This window comes from Acartia tonsa, chromosome 7 (genome assembly GCF_053477335.1).
Source record: "Acartia tonsa isolate MP-2025a chromosome 7, ASM5347733v1, whole genome shotgun sequence".
Lineage (NCBI taxonomy): Eukaryota > Metazoa > Arthropoda > Copepoda > Calanoida > Acartiidae > Acartia > Acartia tonsa.
Window position 1 is genome coordinate 26,108,724 of NC_137266.1, and position 22,146 is coordinate 26,130,869.

The 22,146-nt window shown below is 39.4% G+C and overlaps 1 protein-coding gene across 2 annotated transcripts; it reads right to left on the reverse strand.

Moving 5' to 3' along the window:
• Positions 1–1,248: 1,248 nt before the first annotated feature.
• LOC145325157 (pyridoxal phosphate homeostasis protein) lies at positions 1,249–21,848 on the reverse strand. Of its 2 annotated transcripts, none has more exons than XM_080168015.1 (14): positions 21,796–21,848; positions 21,068–21,182; positions 20,446–20,515; positions 20,161–20,190; positions 19,677–19,760; positions 18,478–18,509; positions 18,004–18,093; positions 17,796–17,879; positions 17,549–17,624; positions 17,392–17,457; positions 16,671–16,720; positions 13,996–14,064; positions 2,752–2,807; positions 1,249–2,491 (listed from the first exon to the last, which is right to left on the reverse strand). In XM_080168015.1, the coding sequence occupies exons 2-14, from the start codon at positions 21,176–21,178 to the stop codon at positions 2,368–2,370; spliced, it is 942 nt and encodes a 313-aa protein (XP_080024141.1). In that variant the 5' UTR covers positions 21,179–21,182; positions 21,796–21,848; the 3' UTR covers positions 1,249–2,367. The 2 variants fall into 2 exon arrangements, with proteins under 2 accessions (XP_080024141.1, XP_080024142.1); XM_080168016.1 differs by having other exon boundaries at positions 21,068–21,158; positions 21,796–21,835.
• Between the last annotated feature and the right edge of the window lie 298 nt (positions 21,849–22,146).

Here is a 22,146-nt window from a genome sequence, read left to right on the forward strand (position 1 = left end):
ATTGCTCTCTGGTTGCTTTAGGGGATGGTACTATCCAAAGGGAAATCGTCCTCGAGAAATATCTACCTCCCCCCTCCCCTTGAAGAAACTTAAACAAGGATGACAAAGTCCATAAAAGCGAAGCTCTGAAACGATACGACAAACGGACATTAACACTCGTATAGTGTTAGAACTGAATAATCAGAATATAAATAACATTTAACATAACATTTAACATAACATATAAATGAATAAGAGTCAAAGCAAAATTGTGAGTAAATTTGTTGAAAAGCTTCTTGATACAGGATAATGTTCATGAACATAATACTTACATTTTTAGGACTTGATTATAGAGTTGCTTTGCTTATAACATTGTCCCAGGAATTAATAAAAATCAGAACAATCAGATGATTAAATCATATAAAAATTTGTTGATATAAAGTAAAAAATCAACATGTTTAAAATGGACGTACGGATATTCAGGTAATGATTAGAGTTGCTAAGCTTTCTAAATCATGCCTAACTACTACAGGAATCACCATGCAAAGTTTGAAATCGATAGTGCCTAAATTAACGAAAAAAGCTATCTATCTCGGACGGACCGACCCTAGTTATAGAAAAGCTTGGCTTTTAAAAATTATCTCTAAATTAGCAGGATAGTCAAGTGCTACGAGAGGACTCTATAGGGGCGTAACCGCAAGTCCTATGATGTAAGGTAGTAAGGTTTTTTGTCCCAAGCTAAATATATAGGACATTTATGGTCCAAATATGTTTGTACTATTCAGGGATCTTTTTTAAATGTCTTCAGGATGTGGTTTTAGGCTAATTTGGCTTACCTATTTCTCCTCCAAGGAAATAATTTATTGTATAACAGTTTAATGTCCTATCAAAACGGAGTTTAATTGTGTGCTATTTATAAACATATTTGTCCTTGTTTATAATTTGTTTTATTTATTACGTTGTATTTCCTTTATAGTCATTAACAAAAAGCCAAATTATAATATCTTGAAGATTTTCGTGATATACTTTGCTGCATTTAGGACAATTTATCAAAATAATTTTAGTTTAGTTTATACTACATTGACAATTAGGTCTTTGCAGGAAGAGCTTGATCACCAGATTTAAAAAGTCCCATATAGATAGCCTTCTATCTTTTAAAAACTGAAATAGGACCTGATCTTAAAATATACATTTATTTTTTATATTTTTATATTATTGGACGACATTTCAAATGCCAAATAAATGGAAGGGGTTGAAAATTCAAAAAAGAACATTTTTACAGTTTATTATATTTCTTTTGGTAATATATGTATAATGAATTAATAAACAAAAGTTAATGTCTTTGCTATCAACTAAACAATTAAAAGGTAAATGTGCAAGAATGAAAGCAAACTATATTATGCAACTTCCAGCAGTGATGTTAGGAATATTTTAGGAATATTCATATACTTAGTTTCTGTTGAATAGAACCTAATGACCAAGAAAAAATAAGTCTACCATATTCCTAGAAAAAAGTTGAAAATGTTAGACGAGTTGTGCTTATAAATCAACAAAAGCTAAGCCGCTAAAGCATACTTTTACTTTTAAGATATACTTATCCTTAGCATTAGAGGTGGTAAAGTGTAAATTTTGCCGTATTATTTTATTTTACCTACTGAACTCTACAAAACATTTGATAATATTGCTTAACATTTTAAAGTTTTTCTTATAAAAACAATGTTGAAACTAAATTTTTTTCGTCCACTGTATAATACAGAAATCAAGTATAGCCCCCACAAAAAAACACAACATCCTTAGTGGAAGATGTATAAAATCACTGCTGAAGGTGCTTAACATCACTGCTGGAAAGTGTTTAACATCACTTGCTCTCGTCCATGCATACTCCCCTTTCATGAATTACAAATGCTCAAGGACATGATCATATAATCAGCGAAATTGTATTAGGTAATATAAATCAAATACTTTTAAATTACAACACAGGTTCATAATATAACAACTTGATCAAATGTAAGGGCGGGAGAAATTACCCCCTTTAATGTCAATTTTAACCATGGGGTAAAATTTGGGAGAAACAACAGAAAACTCAATTGAAGAGATTTAATAAAGAGTAAGTACATCCCCAAAGATGTTAAGACAGTAACAACTATACATAAAAATAACAAATTGAAAAATTTGGACACTGATAGTTTTAACCAATTCAATAAAAATACCAAAAGTGTTTAAGCCAACATATAAGAGAACAGATTGTTCATAAAACTTTGGGTACCACCAGTCTTATTTACAGTTTATAAAACTTTGGGTACCACCAGTCTTATTTACAGTTTATTGTCCCCTCCCAACCTAAGAAATAACCCTTTTATCAACATAGGAAAACCCGATACAAAAACATCAAGCATTAATAGAAACATTGTTCATCTTTTCTTCCACACTCTCAGCTTCTGGTTTAGGTTTGGCAGGATAGTTCCTGGCGCCAAATATACTGCTTCCAACTCGTACATTTGTACTGCCATACCTTAAATATAAATATTTAGAGTGTAAATAAAAAAAACAATAAAGCACCAATAATAGATGTAGAATATACGTGGATATTATGACAGAAGGAAAATTTTCGTCAATTTAGGTTGCTATTTATCCAACGGATATTAATAGGTTTTGAAGCCATACTGAAAATTTACTTGTTGTTATTGAGTTAAAGTATTTCGTGGAAAACCTAATTCTCCTAGGAATAAAAATAAACGAAAATAACATAGTCATAACAGAAGTATAACTTACCTTATAGCTTCTTCAAAGTCATTAGACATCCCCATAGAAAGCTCTAAATCTTCTTCCTAGATTATATAATTCAAATCAGTGCGCTTAGGCATGCTTGGATGAGTTTCATTTTAAACCGTCAAAATTGGTCTAAGCCTGTGATTGTATTGGAGGAGGTGCAGGGACGTCCAATGGAGGTGGGCGGGAAGGGTCGATTACCCCGCCTCCCCCAATGATTTTTTTATTTTTAATTCCCCTCCCAAAAAAAAAAAATAGCTTGGAAGTCCATGCCGCTATGATATAAAGATTAACCCCTCCCCCCAAATAAAAAAGCTTGGACGTCCTTGAGGAGGTGGGGGAGGGGTAAACAGATATTTCTATTTATGACCCCAATTAAAAAAAAAAATTTCTTACGCTCACCCTCCCTCCACCCCCCACATTTAGGGGTGTTATTTACCCATCTAAAAACCTCTAAAATCTACAAGAGACTTTTTAGGTTGAATGACCTTAGTTTTCCAAATGCGATGGATTTTTTATACAATAACACAAAAATTTCAATCTTCTCTTGTTATTTTTGCTCTCTAATAAGATAAAATCAATAAATTTCCAGTTTTATAATTTAATTGGTTTAAAGAATTAAATTAGATACATGAGATCACTGGTGTTCATATTCTTCCACATGTTTTTGTGGTAAGGTGAAGCAGTTCAACCCTACTGAGCGAGTTCGATTTAAATGAGCCCCTAGCCTTAAAGATTCTACTAATAAATAACTACAAGGAGTTACTGATTAAAGGATATATTTTGAACTGATTCATTACAAGAGATATACAGGTTTATATAGCAAATAGAAGTATAACAATAGATTATGAGGGGTAGCTGGTGATGGGTTCCTTTGAGCTGGGGGCTGTGTCCACAGGCGCAAAGGTAGGAGGGAAGGCTGCCTCCTTGGGGTAGGCAGGTGATGGCAGAGAAAGGGGAAGGTCCGGCTGCGGCAAGGCAGGTGACTGGGGCTTGGGGTTGTAGAGGGGCCGCGCCCCTCCCACTATCAGAGATGTCCAATCTGACCGCTGCTTGTGAGGTATCGGCAAGGCCCCGGAGGGGCAGGGTGAAATGGTGATAATAGGATTAGCGCTGGGTTGTAATTAGATAAGCCGAAGCATAGCAACTCTATGAAAGGCTTGTCTGTATACTGCCGTCTTACCACATCCTCCCCTTCAAGGGCTGCGGGACCACCGGGACATCAGGCCTTGAACCGTGGGGGACGGCAGACTCTCCCTGGGGCACAGCGCGGTGTAGGACAGCTCGGGCTACACAGGCCCCTTGGGAAACTCGTTGCTCGGTCTGACTGTGGTTGGATATCAGCATGGTCAACTCCCGGTTGGCTCCCAGCTGAGGGTTGGCGACGGCCAGGCCTCGGCGTTGGAAGTTAGGCCTTGTCTGCAGAACTATCTCTGTCTCAGCGGGCAGCTGGACACGGAGACCCAGGCTCACTCTAGAGGCTCCCAGAGGGGGGACAACGATGGTAGTAGGCGCGTAGAACTCCATAGGTGCGCCTGTCTTATCCAGGTTGCTCGGCCTCTTGGCTCCTACCCGGATGGGGATGGCTGTCATCTGGAGGGGGCACATCGCTTCCGCTTCGCCCTCGGGGGCCGCTACTTCCATCTCGGTGGCAACTTCTCTCCCTGGGGGCTCGCTGCTGGCAGGTAGGGGCTCCATGTCCGCATCTTGGTTCCATATCGCTTCGGTGGGTAGCGCCAGAGGGACTGTTCCCAGTTCTGCAGGTTGGCTGGTTAGGTTCTCTTCTTCTCCTCCAGGGTGGTTGGTCCGGTCCTCAGGTATCTCAAACTCTAGTTCGTCTGTGGGATTACATATGGCGCCAGCTGGCGGCGCAGGCGCAGGTCCCGACTGCTCTCCTCCTCCTGTAGGGTTACTGGTCAGACTCCTGTCCACAGCTGGCGGTGGCAGGACAGTGACTTCGGCTGGTTGGTACAGGGGCCGTTGGTCCACGGTTCCAGGTTGACTGCTAGCTGGTAAGGTTGCCGCAACCGTTCCACCATTGGACTGGTCCAGGAGTATCCAGCTTCCAGGGTTTCTGACAATGCTGGCAGGTGGTGGTGGCAGTTTGGCGGCCACCTTGTCTCCCCTAGGGTTGTCGTGGACAGGGGCAGGTAGGAGACTGGCAGTTAGATCTTCCGTGTAGGGGTAGGCCAGTTCTCTGTGTCGGGGATCAGCGCCGGTCTGGAGGTCCGGTGGGGGTCTGGCCGGTATCTGGGCAGACAGCTCCCCAGTCCCTGCTGTGAGGGGACTAAAGGTATCGCATCCTGAGCTCTCTCCCCTAGTCGGGAGGTGATCTGGCACTCTGTCTCCCTCTGGGCTAGGACAAGGTCTTTGGCCGTTGGGCTCGTTACTGGGTGCATCTCCTCGCTCTCCCCAGGCGGCTTCTTCAAGTTTGCTGGAGGTGGCTGATGTCGGTATTTCTGGTTCCCACACATCCTCAGCTGGAGGCGTAGGTTTTGGAAGGTCTCCCCTGGCTGGCAAGTTCTTCTTGGCTGGCCTTGGACAGGGGTGTCTGGCTAGAGGTGACCACTCGTTGGCAGTTGAGGGTAGAATTTGTGAATCCTTCCCAGGAACAGGCCGGTTGGTCGCTACTGGGTCTGTGCAGAGGCAGGTGGCCAGTCGTCTCACAGTGGCCTCTAGGTCTCTTGGGGAGTGGTGTTCTGCTATCCCCTTGCACCTCTGACCCAGTCCACAGCTGGGGGTGGTGGCTTCAGCTAAAGTCTCCTTTGGTTCACTTGGCTGGGGCCCCAGCGTCCCAGCAGGGTCTCCGGCTTCCGGCAGAGCCCCAATGGCTGGTTTCCTGGGGGCAATGGCGGTTGCTTCTTCTCTTGGCTCGTACGGTAGGTCTGGTCTCTCCGTGGCGTCAACGTTCGTTGCCCTTCTCCTCTCCTTGGTGGTGACATGGGTCAGGGCAGGTTGAGATGCTGCAATGGCCGGCAGCTGCTTGGGGCTGGTCTGGTGCTCAACCTCTGGTGGCCTCTGGCCCGTCCTGGGGGTCTGGTACCTCTCGTGTAGGCAACCAATTCTCTGGCGTGGGTTCGAACCCCCTGAGCCTTGGTCAGGGGATCCTCTGGGTCTCTGTGCTGGCGCCATATATGGCAACGGGCTGGATGCCTGGACTCTCCTACGCTGCCATATACCCCCGCTGCTGTACTCAATCGCTGACTTTCCAATCTGGGTGAACAATTGTAAGAAAATTGAGAGATGTAGGGGTAAGAGCCAGGTACAACCACTCAGCATTAACAATACGATGACCGGCAGCCAGGCAGTGGTCATTGATGCCAGGTGGTTGAGGGTCCCAAGCTGGCCATCCCTGACTTCTTGCTGCACGGTGGGACGTCTTGTTTGCCCAAGGCAGGCGATAAGCTGGGCCAGGTGACCAGGTAGTGGCTGGTCTGAGTGAAAGGACATGGTTTCAACGGGGCCTCCAGGGGCAACCCTACCGTACGGGGTTGATGTTACAGGTAGCTTCCCCGGCGGGCAGTCCTGAGGCTTGTGGTAGGGGTCCTCCCCAGGCCTTGATCCTGTGGGGGCCTGGACTCTCCTCAGGGGGGTTGGCTCCCCCTTACTCCTAGTGCCGGGTGATGGCCTCTTCCTACGGCCCTGGGCTGTATCGGGCTGAAGCTTCCATCCTCCTGGGTTAAAAGGGTAGTTGATGTCCTGGCATTGTTCTGGAGCGCTTGGTCCCCCCATCTGGAGCATGGGGTCTGTCTCCCAGAATTCAGTCTTGTCCAGCTCCAGGTCCGCCTGGAGTCCTACAGGTTCTCCCCTGGCATGTAGGTGTTGGGGTAGATTGGTGGAAACCCCCAGAACATCAGGCTTGACTAGCTTCCTAGCCACAGGAAGGCCAGCATCCAGTGGGAAGTAGTGCTCCCCAACCTGCTGCGCTGGGGCAGCCAAGCGGGTTGCGGCCTGAAGGTGTCAGCCAAGTAGCTGGACGGAGACCATCGTGAGGCTGCAGGCCGGTAGGGTGACTGGCTTGGCCGTGATCAGCGGGGCCGCATGCCTGTTCAAGGGGAACACGACGTTCCAGGTGTGCGTAGCCGGCCGCGACTTGACGGGCTCGGCTTGGTAGGAGCACTCAGGGATGGATCCGGGAGGACACGGTTGGCCGTTGATGACAGTATCCTTAGTCAGGGAGGCTTCTGGGAGGCAATGGTCTCCGGGAAGGCTGTTGGTGATTCTACTGCGGCCGTGTCTGGTACAGGTAGAAGGGTCACAGCCGACAGCTTGCTGGCGGTGAGGGCCGTGTCCACCCGGTGGGTTCCGCTCTCATCGACATGGGATGAGTCTGGGTTCAGGCCCGGCAGCGGCTCCTTGTGGCTTGGTTCATGTTCCGTGTCGTCACGGGTGGCCGACCGTAATTGGACGGGTTCGGCACCGGGAACATCTGGCCGTGACTTGGCAGGCTCGGGCTCGGTGGTGGCCAGCCGCGACTTGACGGGCCTGGCACCAGGGGCGTCCGGCCGCGATTTGACGGGCTCGGACTGGGCGGAGACCAGACTCGGCTTGGTGAGCTTGGTCTTGGGGCCAGCCGGACTTTGCTGGCCGAGCGCGGTACCGGGGGCATCAGGCCGCGACTTGACGGGCCCAGTCTCGGACTTGGCTGACCGCGACTTGACAGGTTCGGTTCCGGGGGAGGCTGTACTCCGCTGGCCGAGCGCGGCACCGGGGGCATCAGGCCGCGACTTGACGGGCCCGGTCCCGGATTTAGCTGACCGCGACTCGACGGGTTCGGCCTCTGGGGGCCCCTCGTAGCTTAACTCTCTCTTGGCGGTCTCGCGGTCCACTGGGGCACCGTGGAGGGGGATAAACTCCCCACGCACCCACAGGCAGGGGGTCTGCATGTCGAAACAAAGCCTAGTTCCGAACTCACACAGAAAGACCCCCCCTAAGCTCAGTGGGCGCGGGAGATTCCTGACCACAGTCACACAGTACAAATGGAGGATGAGCGAGTGGCTCACCGCCATATAGAGCTCGCTTAGTTCGCCAAGTACCGGGAGGGGCTGCCCCCTTTCATTGGCAGTGATGATACGCGTACGTGTTGGAATCAGTAGCCTCTGTACGCCCATTGCGTGCATGAGGGACTCGGAAATTACTGCAGACCCGGGCATACGGTTGCCGGGATCTATCATTGCGTTGACCTGCACGTGCTGGGCAGGGTCGTGAGTGGGGAACCGCACCCTGATTTGGAAGGGTAATTCCTGGCCACTAGACAGGGGGTTCTTGCATTCCGCTTGCGTCGGGCGGAACTTCCGCGGCGGCCGGGCCGCAGCTATGATGCCCTCTCTTACCATGGTGGGGGGTACAGAGCTCTAGAAGCTGATTCTTGAAGTGGGGGCAGCAGGGAATGCCCGTCCTGCAAGCGCCGGTGGTTCGTATCTGGAGTGGTGGCGGCAGGGAATGTCCCGTCCTGCAGCGCCGCGGGTTCGAATCCAGGTGGTGGCGGCAGGGAATGTCCCGTCCTGCAGCGCCGTGGGTTCGAATCCAGAGAGGTGGCGGCAGGGAATGTCCCGTCCTGCAGCGCCGTGGGTTCAAATCCAGAGAGGTGTGTCCTGGGCTGGTTCCAGCGACACAGTTGGGTTTAGAAGCAGCAGCGGCAGGGAATACCCGTCCTGCTAGCGCCGGTGGTTCGTATCTGGAGTGGTGGCGGCAGGGAATGTCCCGTCCTGCAGCGCCGCGGGTTCGAATCCAGGTGGTGGCGGCAGGGAATGTCCCGTCCTGCAGCGCCGTGGGTTCGAATCCAGAGAGGTGGCGGCAGGGAATGTCCCGTCCTGCAGCGCCGTTGGTTCAAATCCAGAGAGGTGGCGGCAGGGAATGTCCCGTCCTGCAGCGCCGTGGGTTCGAATCCAGAGAGGTGGCGGCAGGGAATGTCCCGTCCTGCCGCGCCTTGGGTTCGAATTCTGCTATCCGTCGCAGTGGTAGGCCTTACTTGTGTGCTGGAGCTTTGCAGCCACACATTGCCTTCTCAGGGAGACCAGCTACGCAGCTGTCTGTCTCGTAGGTTTGGCCTGGGTGTCCTGGGGCTTGTCCCAGCCGACACGTTGCCAGTTCGCAGCTATTTGGCCAGCTTCGGCCAGTCAGTGGGCATGTTTCAGCCGTCTAACACACGATTCTCCGTTAGAATTCGCCGCTCTCCGCGGTTCTCCGTTAGATTTCGCTGCTCTCCGCAGCTCTGGAGGCTCGCCTGGTCTCGTAGATTCTCGGTGGGGGAAGACCAGTTACGCAGCACTCTGTCTCATGGGTCTGGCCTACTCGTGCCCTGGGGCTTGTTCCCAGCTGCACGTGCCAAGTTAGAACCCGCTCTAATCGTATGGGCTAACACTTCCAATCACCGCGGCAGTGCCCCTATCGCAGCTACCCAGCGGTGTGGCAAATGTTGTACTAAGTGGTGTACAATTCCCCAGTAATTGCGGAAAAGTACGTGGACAACACTCCCAACACTGCGGTATCACCCCAATCGTGACTACCCAACAGTGTGGTAAATGATGGACACCTCTGTGATGCAATACTTATGCTCCTTCCTAAGCACAGTTGTTACACCCCGCAGAGGGTGCCCCACACTTCCGACAATGCGTTCATATGCTCCTTCCTAAGCGTAATCGCAAAACATTGCGGCAAATGTGGTCGTTTCTATTCAAGACTCCCCTCTAGGTTGTTTCTCGCAGGAGGCGACTGCAACTATGCTAGCATTCTCCCTGCTTTTAGGAGTGTCGGCTAGTGTAACTGCTCGGGAACGAGGCTTTCAGCTACAGCTGCGTCTGGACCTTTAGTCCGTTGATACTCGCAGGAGGCGACTACAACTATGCTAGCATTCTCCAAGCTTTTAGGAGTGTCAGCTAGTGTAACTGCTCGGGGACGAGGCTTTCAGCTACAGTTGTGTCTAGACCTTTGGTCCTTTGAGCCCTAGAATCAGGTTGTCAGGCACTTATCAAACCCGCAAAATTTGCGGAAGTGCCCCATTAGTGGGTCCTACCTTTGCTGGCCTAGACAATAAGGCGTTCAGCAAGCGTAGGATGAATCCGCAAAGCGGCTTGGACGGTCACTAAGGGTGCCGTGTGGTGCGTTCAACAGGCAAAAATTTACCCGCAGTAGGTAAAAATACCTACGTGGTGCGTTCAAAAATGATAAAAAATGATAAAAAGGCCATTTCTCGGGTCAGTTGGCTTCTTGAATTCTTGTTGGATGTCAGTTGACTGTCCCCTTACTTGCAAAAGGGTCCAATCTCTCGGCCAGGAGTGCTTCTAAGGTTGTCAGTTGACTGTCCCCTTACTTGCAAAAGGGTCCAATCCCTCGGCCAGAGGTAGAATCGGCTAGTTTTAGCAGGGCTCGATTGAAACACGCTTACACCAAGTTGTGGTAAGGTGAAGCAGTTCAACCCTACTGAGCGAGTTCAATTCAAACGAGCCCCTAGCCTTAAAGATTCTACTAATAAATAACTACAAGGAGTTACTGATTAAAGGATATATTTTGAACTGATTCATTACAAGAGATATACAGGTTTATATAGCAAATAGAAGTATAACAATAGATTATGAGGGGTAGCTGGTGATGGGTTCCTTTGAGCTGGGGGCTGTGTCCACAGGCGCAAAGGTAGGAGGGAAGGCTGCCTCCTTGGGGTAGGCAGGTGATGGCAGAGAAATGGGAAGGTCTGGCTGCGGCAAGGCAGGTGACTGGGGCTTGGGGTTGTAGAGGGGCCGCGCCCCTCCCACTATCAGAGATGTCCAATCTGACCGCTGCTTGTGAGGTATCGGCAAGGCCCCGGAGGGGCAGGGTGAAATGGTGATAATAGGATTAGCGCTGGGTTGTAATTTGATAAGCCGAAGCATAGCAACTCTATGAAAGGCTTGTCCGTATACTGCCGTCTTACCACATTTTCATATCCCCATAATGTTTCATAATTGCTTGCAAAAAGACATAATAGCGAAATAAACGAGGGATACAACTTCCATAAAAGTGTAGCACATCAAATGGATCAATGGCCATTAAAAAAAATTAGGATGACAAGTTGACAACTCATATAATCCAGGGGTATCTTTTCTAACAATAAAGTCTACAAAAAATCACGAAACCTTTTCAAGTGTTTCATTTAACTGAAGAAGGGTGGAAAAGAAAGGGAGGAAAAGGGGAAGGGGGTTGTAAGGAAATTTTCCATTAGAATTATTTGTCATAATATCATTTCCTTTTCCCTGCATATAATCCATTATCTATTCCAAAATAACTCAAATGAAATAAAGATGGACATACTTACATGGTATGACTTGAGTATAGTGATGCATTACTTGAATATTATGCCTAATTGTATTAAGAATGAATATTCTAAAATCAAAGAAATCAACAAATAAACAAAAAGGTTTCAAAATACTACATAACTGCTACAGGAATCATTATACCAAGTTTGAAATATATTAGACAGTTTTAACATGTCTAAAATAACGATAAGAAATATCTGTTACTGGCTCTAAATATAGAAAAATTTGCGTTTAATAATAGAGAGAGGTAGGGAAATAATTATGTTTTAATTATTTTTTATAATGGACGTGAGGATATGAATACACACCGAAAGCAATTATCTGTAGCACAGCTTTTCTTAAAGTCTGGTCAAATAAACTCGCTTAAGAAAATAAATCAATTAAGACTATCTTCGTTCACCTACTACATTTCTCTTTAAGCCGTGTGTACCGAACGTGGCATTTTGAGCAATTGTTAGCCTCCTAAAGCCTAAATGTTGAAAAATGCTACTTTTTGCTTTTTAGTAAACAAAAGCAAAATTGTCCTAAAGTTTCCACAAGGTCAAGAATGAATAAAGGCAGGGCAAACATTAACAAAGTACTCTGTTTTAGGCGGTGGGAGGGGGGTGGTGTTGCAAAATTGGGCAAAATATTCAAATTGCCCCCTCTCCCATTCTAATAGAGGATGATCTTTGCAAGACTATGCTTCAAGCATTTTAAAGGTCTCTGCATAGACTCTCTTGCATACAAATACAGGTTGTACAGATCTATATCCACACACTTTCATTGCAAATCTGATCCGACAATATGTCTTTACTGAATATGTTTTTACGATACATTTTATAATTATATTCTTTTAACATTAAATTAAAGTGTATTGTTATTTTTCTTGCCTTTTTAATCCAAACTTTGTGTATGATTATTGTTGGTGAACTAATATGGATAATTATACTAATTTTATAAAATTATATACACATTTAGTGCTGAAAAAACAACCAAACAGAAATGAGACTAAAAATATCAATCCCATGGAAAATATTTGGAAGCTTGATAGGTTTGATAATTATTCTTCACATACCAGCTATACCAATTACTGTAAAGATATGTGTAAGAATATTATTGATAGTGATATTGATAACATTCTTGGAGCTAAATCAGAAATTCTTAGCTTCATATCCAATTTCCTTACAAACTGCTTTGACTTATCTAGTAAGTCGCTTTGAAGGTGTTTATTCTTTCTATTACGTATGGTATACACTAGAAAGTATTACCTTCTATTTTCCCTGGTTTGTGGAATCAAACTTTAATAAAAATCCAAACATTACATGTGCATTGCTGTTTCATGAGGCTTTTACACCAGTTATTTTGTTAGCAGTATTATTTAGTATTGCCCTGCATTCTTATGCGACACTATACACCAGTAAATATCTTGGAATGAATCATGAAAGACTTTACTTTAGAATAGTTACAGTGCTTGTAATTGTTGGACTTTTCGAGGTTGTGTCTACTTTAATATTAAATGGTGGCTTTTGTAGACCAAAGAAAGTGGAAAGATTAGTGAAAGACTACCAATTAAACATTGATCTTAACAAGTTTCCCCCATCCCAAAGTCCACCATATACAGTGATAACAATATTTATGTGTATTTTGACACGACTTATTACAATTGTTATACAAAAAAGACGAAACAAAATTAAAAGTTCCTCTGGTAGAAATAGAAACATTCCAGTGATTCCAACAATAAGTGAACACAACAGACAGGTACTTATGTCAGGATCTGTGTTTGGTCAAAATAACACTCAAGCAAAGTCAATTGATCTTACCAGCCCATTATATCCACAACTTTTGAAGGTAAAATCAAGTGAATCTTCCACAAATTCTTATTCTAATATAGAAACAGAGAGACCAGTTTCAGTCCCTTTAAAAGAAAGTAATTCAAAGCCAAAAACATTAAGGAGAAAATCAGAATCCAATCATTTCATACTTTCTCCAAATAGGCTCACAAAAATATATCCCATAGCAGATGACAGAAATCTTGAAATATCCAGTGAGAAAAGTTCAACTGAAGATAATTCATCATTTCAAAATGAACACACTGAAAGCTCAATAAAAGTTGCTTCAGTGGACAATACAATATTTGATAACAATGGCACTGACAAACAATACAGAGTGAATTATATAGAAGGAGCTAAATCCAATGTTGATTTTATCACACCAGTTGAAACTTCTAATGCTTTACTATTAGGCTTAAACATACCATCATATCCTGAGAGCCAATTAAATATGTATGACTTTATGAATATAGCAAGTAGAAGCAAAGAAAATGTGAGAAGAGGGCAGGTACAAACCATTGAAAGAAGTAGAGAAGATAATTCAGAACTACTGAAACAATTCTCCAACAAATATATATTACAAGGTATATTATCAATGCTGGTGACTGTTATCCTGTTCAGAATTCAAGGACAAAACAATACATTTGAATTTTACAGAGATTTAGTGATGGTTGTTCTACCCTTGTTTAAACTTGTAAGCAATGAATATTATGTAGAATTTGTTGCCAGAAAAATAATGAACAATTTCAATTAGTATTAATAAATATTGATGGGGGGGACAATGGACATTGAACTAATCTACACTGCTATATCTCCAACCCCATAAAGGTTTAATCATTGTCCATTGTCTTTTCCCTGTAACCATGAGTATGACATTATTCCATATCAGAATCTATAATTAATTCATTCTAATTAAAATTAAGAGCTAAAAAGGTGACGTTATATATTTGAAGAAAATAATATTATTGATAAATATAATTTTTTAATTAATTTAACAAATATTTTAAATAACAATTGAATTAGTACTTTACCTTTCAATAACTTAACATTTCTTAATTTGTTATCAGTCGTTTTTACATTTAATATTATGTGAAATTCAAATTGTTAACATATTGTTTATTTTATACCAAAAAAAACAAAGTCACCTTAATATCTAGTTCTCCTGCTACTTTGTGTCGCACTTCTCTCAATTTCATGAAGTCTGGATTATCCCCCTAAATTTTTTTTATTAACATACCTACTTAATTCAGGGGTAAATATTTTCGATAAAATGATATTAAATGATATTAAAAAGATAATATTCCGTATTTCACTGAATAAATTTGGGAAGAAAACAACAAGGAGAAGGGGGAAAGAAAATCAACTAAGTCAGAAAATATACACCCCTGACTTTACATAATGAAAAATAATGAATTTTGTAGAAACATTTTTATATTGATCCTTAATTTGTTTAAATACTTTTAAGATATGAGATAATTTGATAATAAAATTAATTTCGAGATATTTTGTTTTAACAACATAAAAAAATCTATAATTAATTTTAAAGAAACTAAGTGTTTTAACTCTCAGGCGGTCAGACGAATTTAAGTACAAACCCTTGTAAAATTGTAGAGACGCTTCAAGGGGACTATACGCGAACAATAGCAAGTAATAAACGAGAAGATTTATAAGAAAAAAATTTTAATTGTCAGCGATTTTGGTCCATCATAGTATCAAACGTTTTGTTGAGTTCAATGCAACGTAAATTAAAAACTACAAAATAGTATCGAGTACATCATGGAAGTTGTTAAATCATTACCATACCTTTGATAGATAAAAGACTTGATTCGTTTGCTAATGTGTCTAAGCATTTAATGATTTATAGTAAAATGTTTTCTCATTTTTAAAAAAGTTTAAAACAACTGCAGACTGGCCAGTCAATTTTGAAAATAAAAAACGTACATAACGTACACAAAAAAAATACGTTACGTACATAAAAAAAACAAAAAACGTACAAAAACGTACATAATAAAAACACATAATGTATATTTTCTTCTAGTTATCTATATTAATACATTAATATCTATAATCTATATGTTGTGTACTAAAGGTATGTTTAGTGAGATGTTAAGTAAATAAACAATAGGTACACTCTTATTATAATTTTAATAATAAAAGTTAGTATAATACAGAATTTAAGGTGTAACACTTACTACTACCCTAACAAACTTCAACTGATTTTCTAAATCATTTTTGAATTATAATAAAATTTATAGATTATCTAATATTTCCATCTGAAAAAAATAACAAATGAATTTTCAAACATGTTATTACAAAAACAAGTGTAGCTAAACGATTTTGTCCAAAGTAATATACTAAAATTTTCTGACAATAAGCTCTAGCAGGGGCGTCCAAGCTTTTTATTTTGGGGGGGGTAAACATTTTTTAAGGGGGGGGTAATTCGTTTTTGGGGGGGGTAAAATAACGCGCGAAGCGCGCCGCAAATTTTTTTTACCCCCCCCAAAATCTTTACCCCGGGGGTAAAATTTGCTTGGGGGGGGGGGGTAATTACCCCCCCTGAAATCTGTTGGCAGGGGTAAATTTAGTTTACCCCCCCCCCCAAAATTTACCCCCGGGTTAAAATTTTTTTGGGGGGGGGTAATTTAAATTTTATTAAATATATAGTATTAAAAATACGCGCGAGGCGCGCAAAAATTTTTTTTATTATAGATTTTTTATTTTGGGGGGGGGTATTTACCCCCCCAAAATTGTTTGTGGGGGGTAAATACCCCCTCCTAAATGGTTTAGGGTGCCTACGGCACCCCCAGGGTAGGGGTAAATTTTAAATGGGGGGAGGTAAAATGAGCTCTAGTTAGAATTTTAAGAAAGATCGAAAAATTAACGAAAATTAAATAAATAATATCAAATTACAGAACTTTTGATGAGATTACACAAGGATGTTATTACAAAAAACAGTATAGCAAAAAGATTTTTCCTAAGTAATTTACTAAAATTTTCATTCTAATGTCCTCTTCGTCATCTGACATGTTTAGAGGTTAAAATTAAAGTCTGAAAATGCATCTCCAAGTTTCAAATCTAAATAAGAGTAAAAAATTAAATACATAGAGCCTGAAACTAAAAATAACCATTTTAAGATATATTTAAATAATACTTTGAAAATACACTCATTAATCTAAATGTTTAAAAAGAAGTAAGTTTTTTCTTCTGCCCATTAAGATCTCACTAACTACTTCATAGGTCAAAGTCTTCATTGTAGGAAAGCTTCAAATACACTGCAGCATGATGAGTTTTAAGGCCTTGAAATGGTTCAAAGCTGTTTTATCTGATCTCTTTTCCCTCTTAAAATACAGAGCCAAGTTGCCAAAAAATATGACTTCTAAATCCTGAACTGAACACCGTATGATATCTCGGAATATTTACCTAGGAATATAAAGAATTTTGAAAAAAAATAATGTAAAATCCATAAATTTAAACTAGGTATAAGTTATAGTAACATACGTATATGCATAATTTACCTACATATTTTTGTTCTATGAAAATTTAAGATAATATTGAATTTATTTAATATAATACACCTATAGTTTTTGTTAAAATTTTCGTACAAAACATACAAATTACTTTTCTGCTAATATTTGATTCTTATTATTTAAAAAAAAACGTAAAACGTACAAAAATACAAATTTCAAAATACGTTACGTACACTTATCAAAATAACGTCCAGAACGTACACAGATTCGATGCGTAACGTACAAAACGTACACTCTGGCCAGTCTGCAACTGCTGGAAGATGCTTAAAATCCCTTGCTCTCGTCCACTATACCTTTTCATTGGCTACCAAACTGTTACCAAGATTGCCAATTGTCATCAATCCTTAAATAATAATAAATAAATTTTTGTTTGACCAATTCAATTGTTTCAATTGAAAGTTTAATTCATCCAAGTTTCTAAACAATATGGGTAAGCTTTTGCATAATATGTATTATGCTAAACAACCGCTAAAACCTAACATAAACCACAACTGCTGTTGTACCTTTTTAAAAATCTGTCTGCATTTTTAAAAATGTAGGTTTTTTCTAATTTGTTAAATTTTTGCTTATGAATGTTTTTATTAACATTGAAAACATGCTGATATTTATCTTTTTTTACACCAATTTTTTCTGATTTCCCATTCATCTGATTTAAAAAAAAATTTTCCTAGGAGGACAAGTTATACTATTATAAGCGAAACATCTATATCATTAAGTTTTTAAAATGTAGGTATGTCCTTTAGCAGGAACCTGTATTTAAGCAATTTTGCAGATGAATTCTATAGGTACAATTTTATATTCTACTTTTTAAGTTCCGACACTCTAAAGGTGTTAAAGTTCGCTTGTCCTGACGTCTGATTTTAGAGCACTGCTTTTATGAATGTTGTTATCCTTATTCAAATTATGAAGAGAAAAATCAATTTTGCGGCGTTAAATCATTCTTTTTAAAAAATTGCACAGCCGCGCAATCGAATTTGACGTCACAGACACATTGTAGGAAACTATAAAACATACCTAACAACTTTAGATTAGGACATTGTTCTTTAATATATTTGGCACAACTGATTCCTTCTTTTTCATCTAAAAATATCATAATCAGTAGATTAGCGTTATTTGGGATATAGGGACAAATTAACAGTTCATAAAATGAATCTTGCAAACTTATTCTTACCTACACCATTCTTATTTTCTTCTCCCGATGTATTTATTTGTACCATTACAGAAAGAACAATATCTCTTGACTTTGCCTGTAAGTATTACAAAAACTTTGATATAAAACAAAGTCAATATGAAACAGTCCTATAATTTGCGCGTGACCACCAAAAACTCCCTTCCCCCACTAGGTACGTCCAAGTTTTTAAAATTTAAATGGGGATAAAATGATGGATTTCGAAGTTCAAAGGCCTACGCTGATTTACCTGAGAATTTAGCTTTGTTGCTAACTTTTCAGAAGTGACAGTTTCAATGACGGTCAGGTTGGCACATTTCATCAGCTGTGGTACCTAAAATATCTCTCCATAACTGTCTAAACACCTGGGGTATCAAGTTAAATAACACCCATCAGACAACCAACTCTTTGATTGCACGATAGAAACATTAAATTCAATAGGTACAATGAATACAAACCTTGTTTGTTTGACAATTTCCAATGAAATGCCATTTAACATCCGGACATTTTTCAAGGATCTCTGGATTCGCAGATTTTTCACAAATTTCCTTTAAACAAAACAAAATATAACAATATTTGTAAAATTATAATAAAATCCTAGATGTCAAAACTGTCTGATGTTTAAAAAATCGGTGAAAATACAGTCAATGCTATCTTGATGAATGATGTAACTTTCTCCTTTTTATAACCAATTTTTGTACTAAACATGCCCGGAGATTTTCAAGTATTTTTTGTTTATTTTTTCATTGAAATTATTGTTAGCTCGATAAAGAAGCACAATTGATAAACGTTTTGCTTTAGTTTAAATTATAATTTTAGTAGGTACCCAAAATATAAGTAAAAGAACTGAAGAATGTAGGAGATAATGAAATTTTCTTATTTCGTAATTACAAAGGAGAAAAATACAGCTTAAAATGTAGAAAAATTAAGACCTGAACATAGTTTTCTCCAAAATGACGCTGGCCTGAAAATGAAACAATTATTTCATTGTTTTTAAAACTTATGTTATTTTTAGGTAGGTATAAAAGTTTACAAATAAAAACTTAATAGAGCCAGGCCAAATAAGTTTGTTTTGTAATTTTTAAAACAAAAGCAATTTTTAACTACCCTATAATTAATACCTAAACTATAAAAAAAATTTATAACCCAAGCAAAATAAACCGCCACCCCCCTCCCCTTATTTTCAATTTCAATTAAAGAATAAGCCTGAGTAGGGGGATCTTCTAGACTCTTAAAGGTAGAGATATCACCGATTAGTGCCCTAATATATTATGTCGTGGCTACAATAGCATGTGTTTTTTTGTAGAGAGATAATATAGAACCATAGATACAGGGTGTTTTTTTTAATAAGACAAAAGTATTGCTTAATTTAACCCACTTGAAATTGACAGAAATTAATAATCTATATTTTAATTTCTTCATATGGTTGGGGAGTTTTGGTTAAGAAAAAAATACTTGTCAATTTTCAACAAATTATGCCTTAAAAACCGGAAGATTTTTGGATCATGACCAATTTAAAGGGTGTGCTAAAATGCGTGCATTTTTAAAAATCAAATTGCACGGCTTGTGTTAATAGTAGAAAAATGTTACGCATACCGTTTGAATTGTCATAAACTCTAGTTTTTGGAAATATATGTGTCTTATTCATGCTATTTGTAGTATAGAAGCTACGTTAGAAAATGTGAGAAAGGTTGAAAAGTTTTAAGTAAGTTGTGACATTTTACCACGTAGCTCTAAAACTAAATGTAGCACATTAATATTTCTTAAACACCCAAAAACTAGAGTTTATGACGACTTAAACTATATGCATAACATTTTTCTACTATTAATACAAGCCGCGCAATTTGAATTTTAAAAATATTTGCATTTTAGCACACCCTTTAAATTGGTCATGATCCAAAAATCTTCCAAAAATAGGTACTATGGAAAAACCGGTTTTTAAGGCATAATTTGTTGAAAATCGACAAGTATTTTTTTCTCATACAAAACTCCCCAACCCAATGAAGAAATTAAAATATAGATTATTAATTTCTGTCAATTTCAAGTGGGTTATATTTAGCAATACTTTTGTCTTATTAAAAAAAAACACCCTGTATGTTGACAAAATACCTACCAAACTCTTAATCCTTACCTGCATTGTAGGCTTCAATGATTAACTCAATCGGCTTTGTTTTTGATACTGCAACCAGTCGTGGCACATTTGTTGATCGTCTTTCTAAAAAAAGGGTAGTTAGAAAGTTTTTTTTTGCAGAGATCTCATAATCTAACATTCATTTTCAGCTTGCTAAGTGTTTTTAGAGAGTTTTGGATTTAGAGATCTTATACCTAATGAATATAGTCCCTAAATCGAATGCATAATTTAAATAAAAAGTTTCAATAGTGCAATAGCCCACATCTAAAATTACAACTTACTTTTCTATTTGTCCCGATCCACAAACAAGCTCCAAACATTTTAGATGAATGTAGACCAGTATACTGTTAGACAGTCCTAAAGTCGGAATGGCACATACCACTCAAAACGGATTATGTTCCTTTGATGGCCGGACAAAAGGATTTAAAGACTAAATCTTATTCATAGTACTTGTGCTACTAAAAAATAATTGAAGAGAATTTACCTGTCGGCGCATTTTCATAAGCACTGTTGACCTTCAAAGAATTCATCATTAATATAAATGATATAACTATGACTGACAGGAAGACTTTAATCTAAATAGTTATGACTGCTTTCTTAATTATTTAAAATTGAAAATATGCTCTACAAAAAATCGTCTTTCAAGGGCTACAACAATTTATATTTTTTGCTACCTATATGGGTATTATCATTTTGTTTTATATCGAATAAATTTTGCTTTGCAAATATTTAAATCTATCAAGAATTTGTTAAATATTAACAATGAATTCCTTTGCTAGAATGTCTTGTAGGTTTTCAGTAACCGCTGTATTGGTCATTTTTGTGGAATAACAGATAATCTAAAGCACGAAGACAATGTTTTATTACATTTAGGGTAGGTCCGTCCGTCAGCAATCGAAAGCTCTTATAGTTAATTCAGGCTTGTTAGAATTAAGGGGAGGGGGGTTTAATGCAATCATCTCGTAATCAGTGAGCAAATGGCACTTAGAATTCGAATTTTGATCTGGAATTTTGCATGAGTAATCCTTGGTAGGTATATTTTCCCTAAATTGAACAAAAATTTGGAAAGGTAACGGCTAACGGCTCAGCAGTTTAGCCATTTTTAAAACTATTTCAAGGGAAATCATCACGAAACCTATCCCCACATAATACTCTATGCTGCTCCAAAACGTTTTCAAACTGTTCTAGCCGCTAGTTGCTGGTACTAGAAATCTAAAAATGATTTTTTGCATCATTTCACATGATTTAAAGCAAAAATATGTTTCAAAATATTGATTCCTACATAATTTATGGCAGATTTGCCCTAAAAATAGCCAAAAAACGGCTAAACGGCTGAGCCGTTAGCCGTGGTAATAATTAAAGTGGCATTGTACATTGTCTTTGTTCTATGCCTGATTATCACTTCCAAATTTGATTTGATACAGTTGTGTAGCTGGTTTGAATATGGTGAAACTTTGTCTGCAAGTTCTTGACACTGAAAGACTGAGCCCAAACATATACATAAAGCTAAATAATTCAATCCAGGATAGTATAGATGGAATTTATATTTAAAAGTGTTAATGCATTAATAGGGTTGGCAATCCACTCAAATTTTGTGCCGGCTTCGGATTTTTACACAAATCCGCCTCCAAAAAAAACGGATTAATCCGTGGATTGCGGATTCTTGAAATATTTTATAGGTTTTTTTTTATAAATAAAAAAATTCGAGGGTTCTACAGCAGCCATCTTTTAACCCTTACTTAACCTAACCTAACCTAACCTAAAATAAGCATGAAAAGCTACTGCTACCCACAATTAATATATTACTTGTAGTTAAGAAACATAAAATACTTTTTTGGTTTTGTCTGCAACATTTTAAATAAAGTTTAAGTGCTACAAAAGTCATAATAGTTAACAATTCGAATCCGCAATTTGAATTGCAGATTCAGATTTTGGATCCAAAAATTGGGCTGATTCCAAATTGCCAACCCCATTCTTTAGTTAGTAAAACTATTTGCCTTAAATTTTTTAACAGACAAAAAAGAAGCTTTCAACTTTAAATTTATTTTATTTTGATATACTATACAATTTTATCATGCCGACTACGTATATAACATAAGGAGGTTATTCTAAATAATACCTGATTAAAAATAACCGCTAGCTTCGAAAGAAAATCTGAAAATTATTTATTATTATTAAAAAGTCATACTATCACCACAAAATATTTCATTGAGAAGATTCACCAAATAAATGAGCAATTCCGCTTATAAAACAGCATTGTTCTTGTTTGTACATTTAATACATCAACATTTCTACAATAAATATATACAAGATTTAGATTAGAGATAAAATCAAGTTTTTTACATAAATTAAAATTATTTTGTATCTTCTTATTTTATGTCTGCTTGTTTACATAATAACAACTTTTGAAATAAATCGCGGCATTTGTTCTTGAAAAGTTTTTTGAGAATGATATTTAAAAAAAGGTTAT

Bases quoted from the DNA above. Each gene is read 5' to 3' on its own strand.
- LOC145325157 (XM_080168015.1), bottom strand. From the start codon at position 21,178: ATGTATATGTTTGGGCTCAGTCTTTCAGTGTCAAGAACTTGCAGACAA. The intron at 20,191-20,445 runs AATTCATTGTTA...ATTCTTTGAAGG, and splicing joins ACAAGACATTCTAGCAAAGG to TCAACAGTGCTTATGAAAAT. The intron at 16,721-17,391 runs GTATGTTTTATA...TTATTATTTAAG, and splicing joins TCCTAATCTAAAGTTGTTAG to GATTGATGACAATTGGCAAT.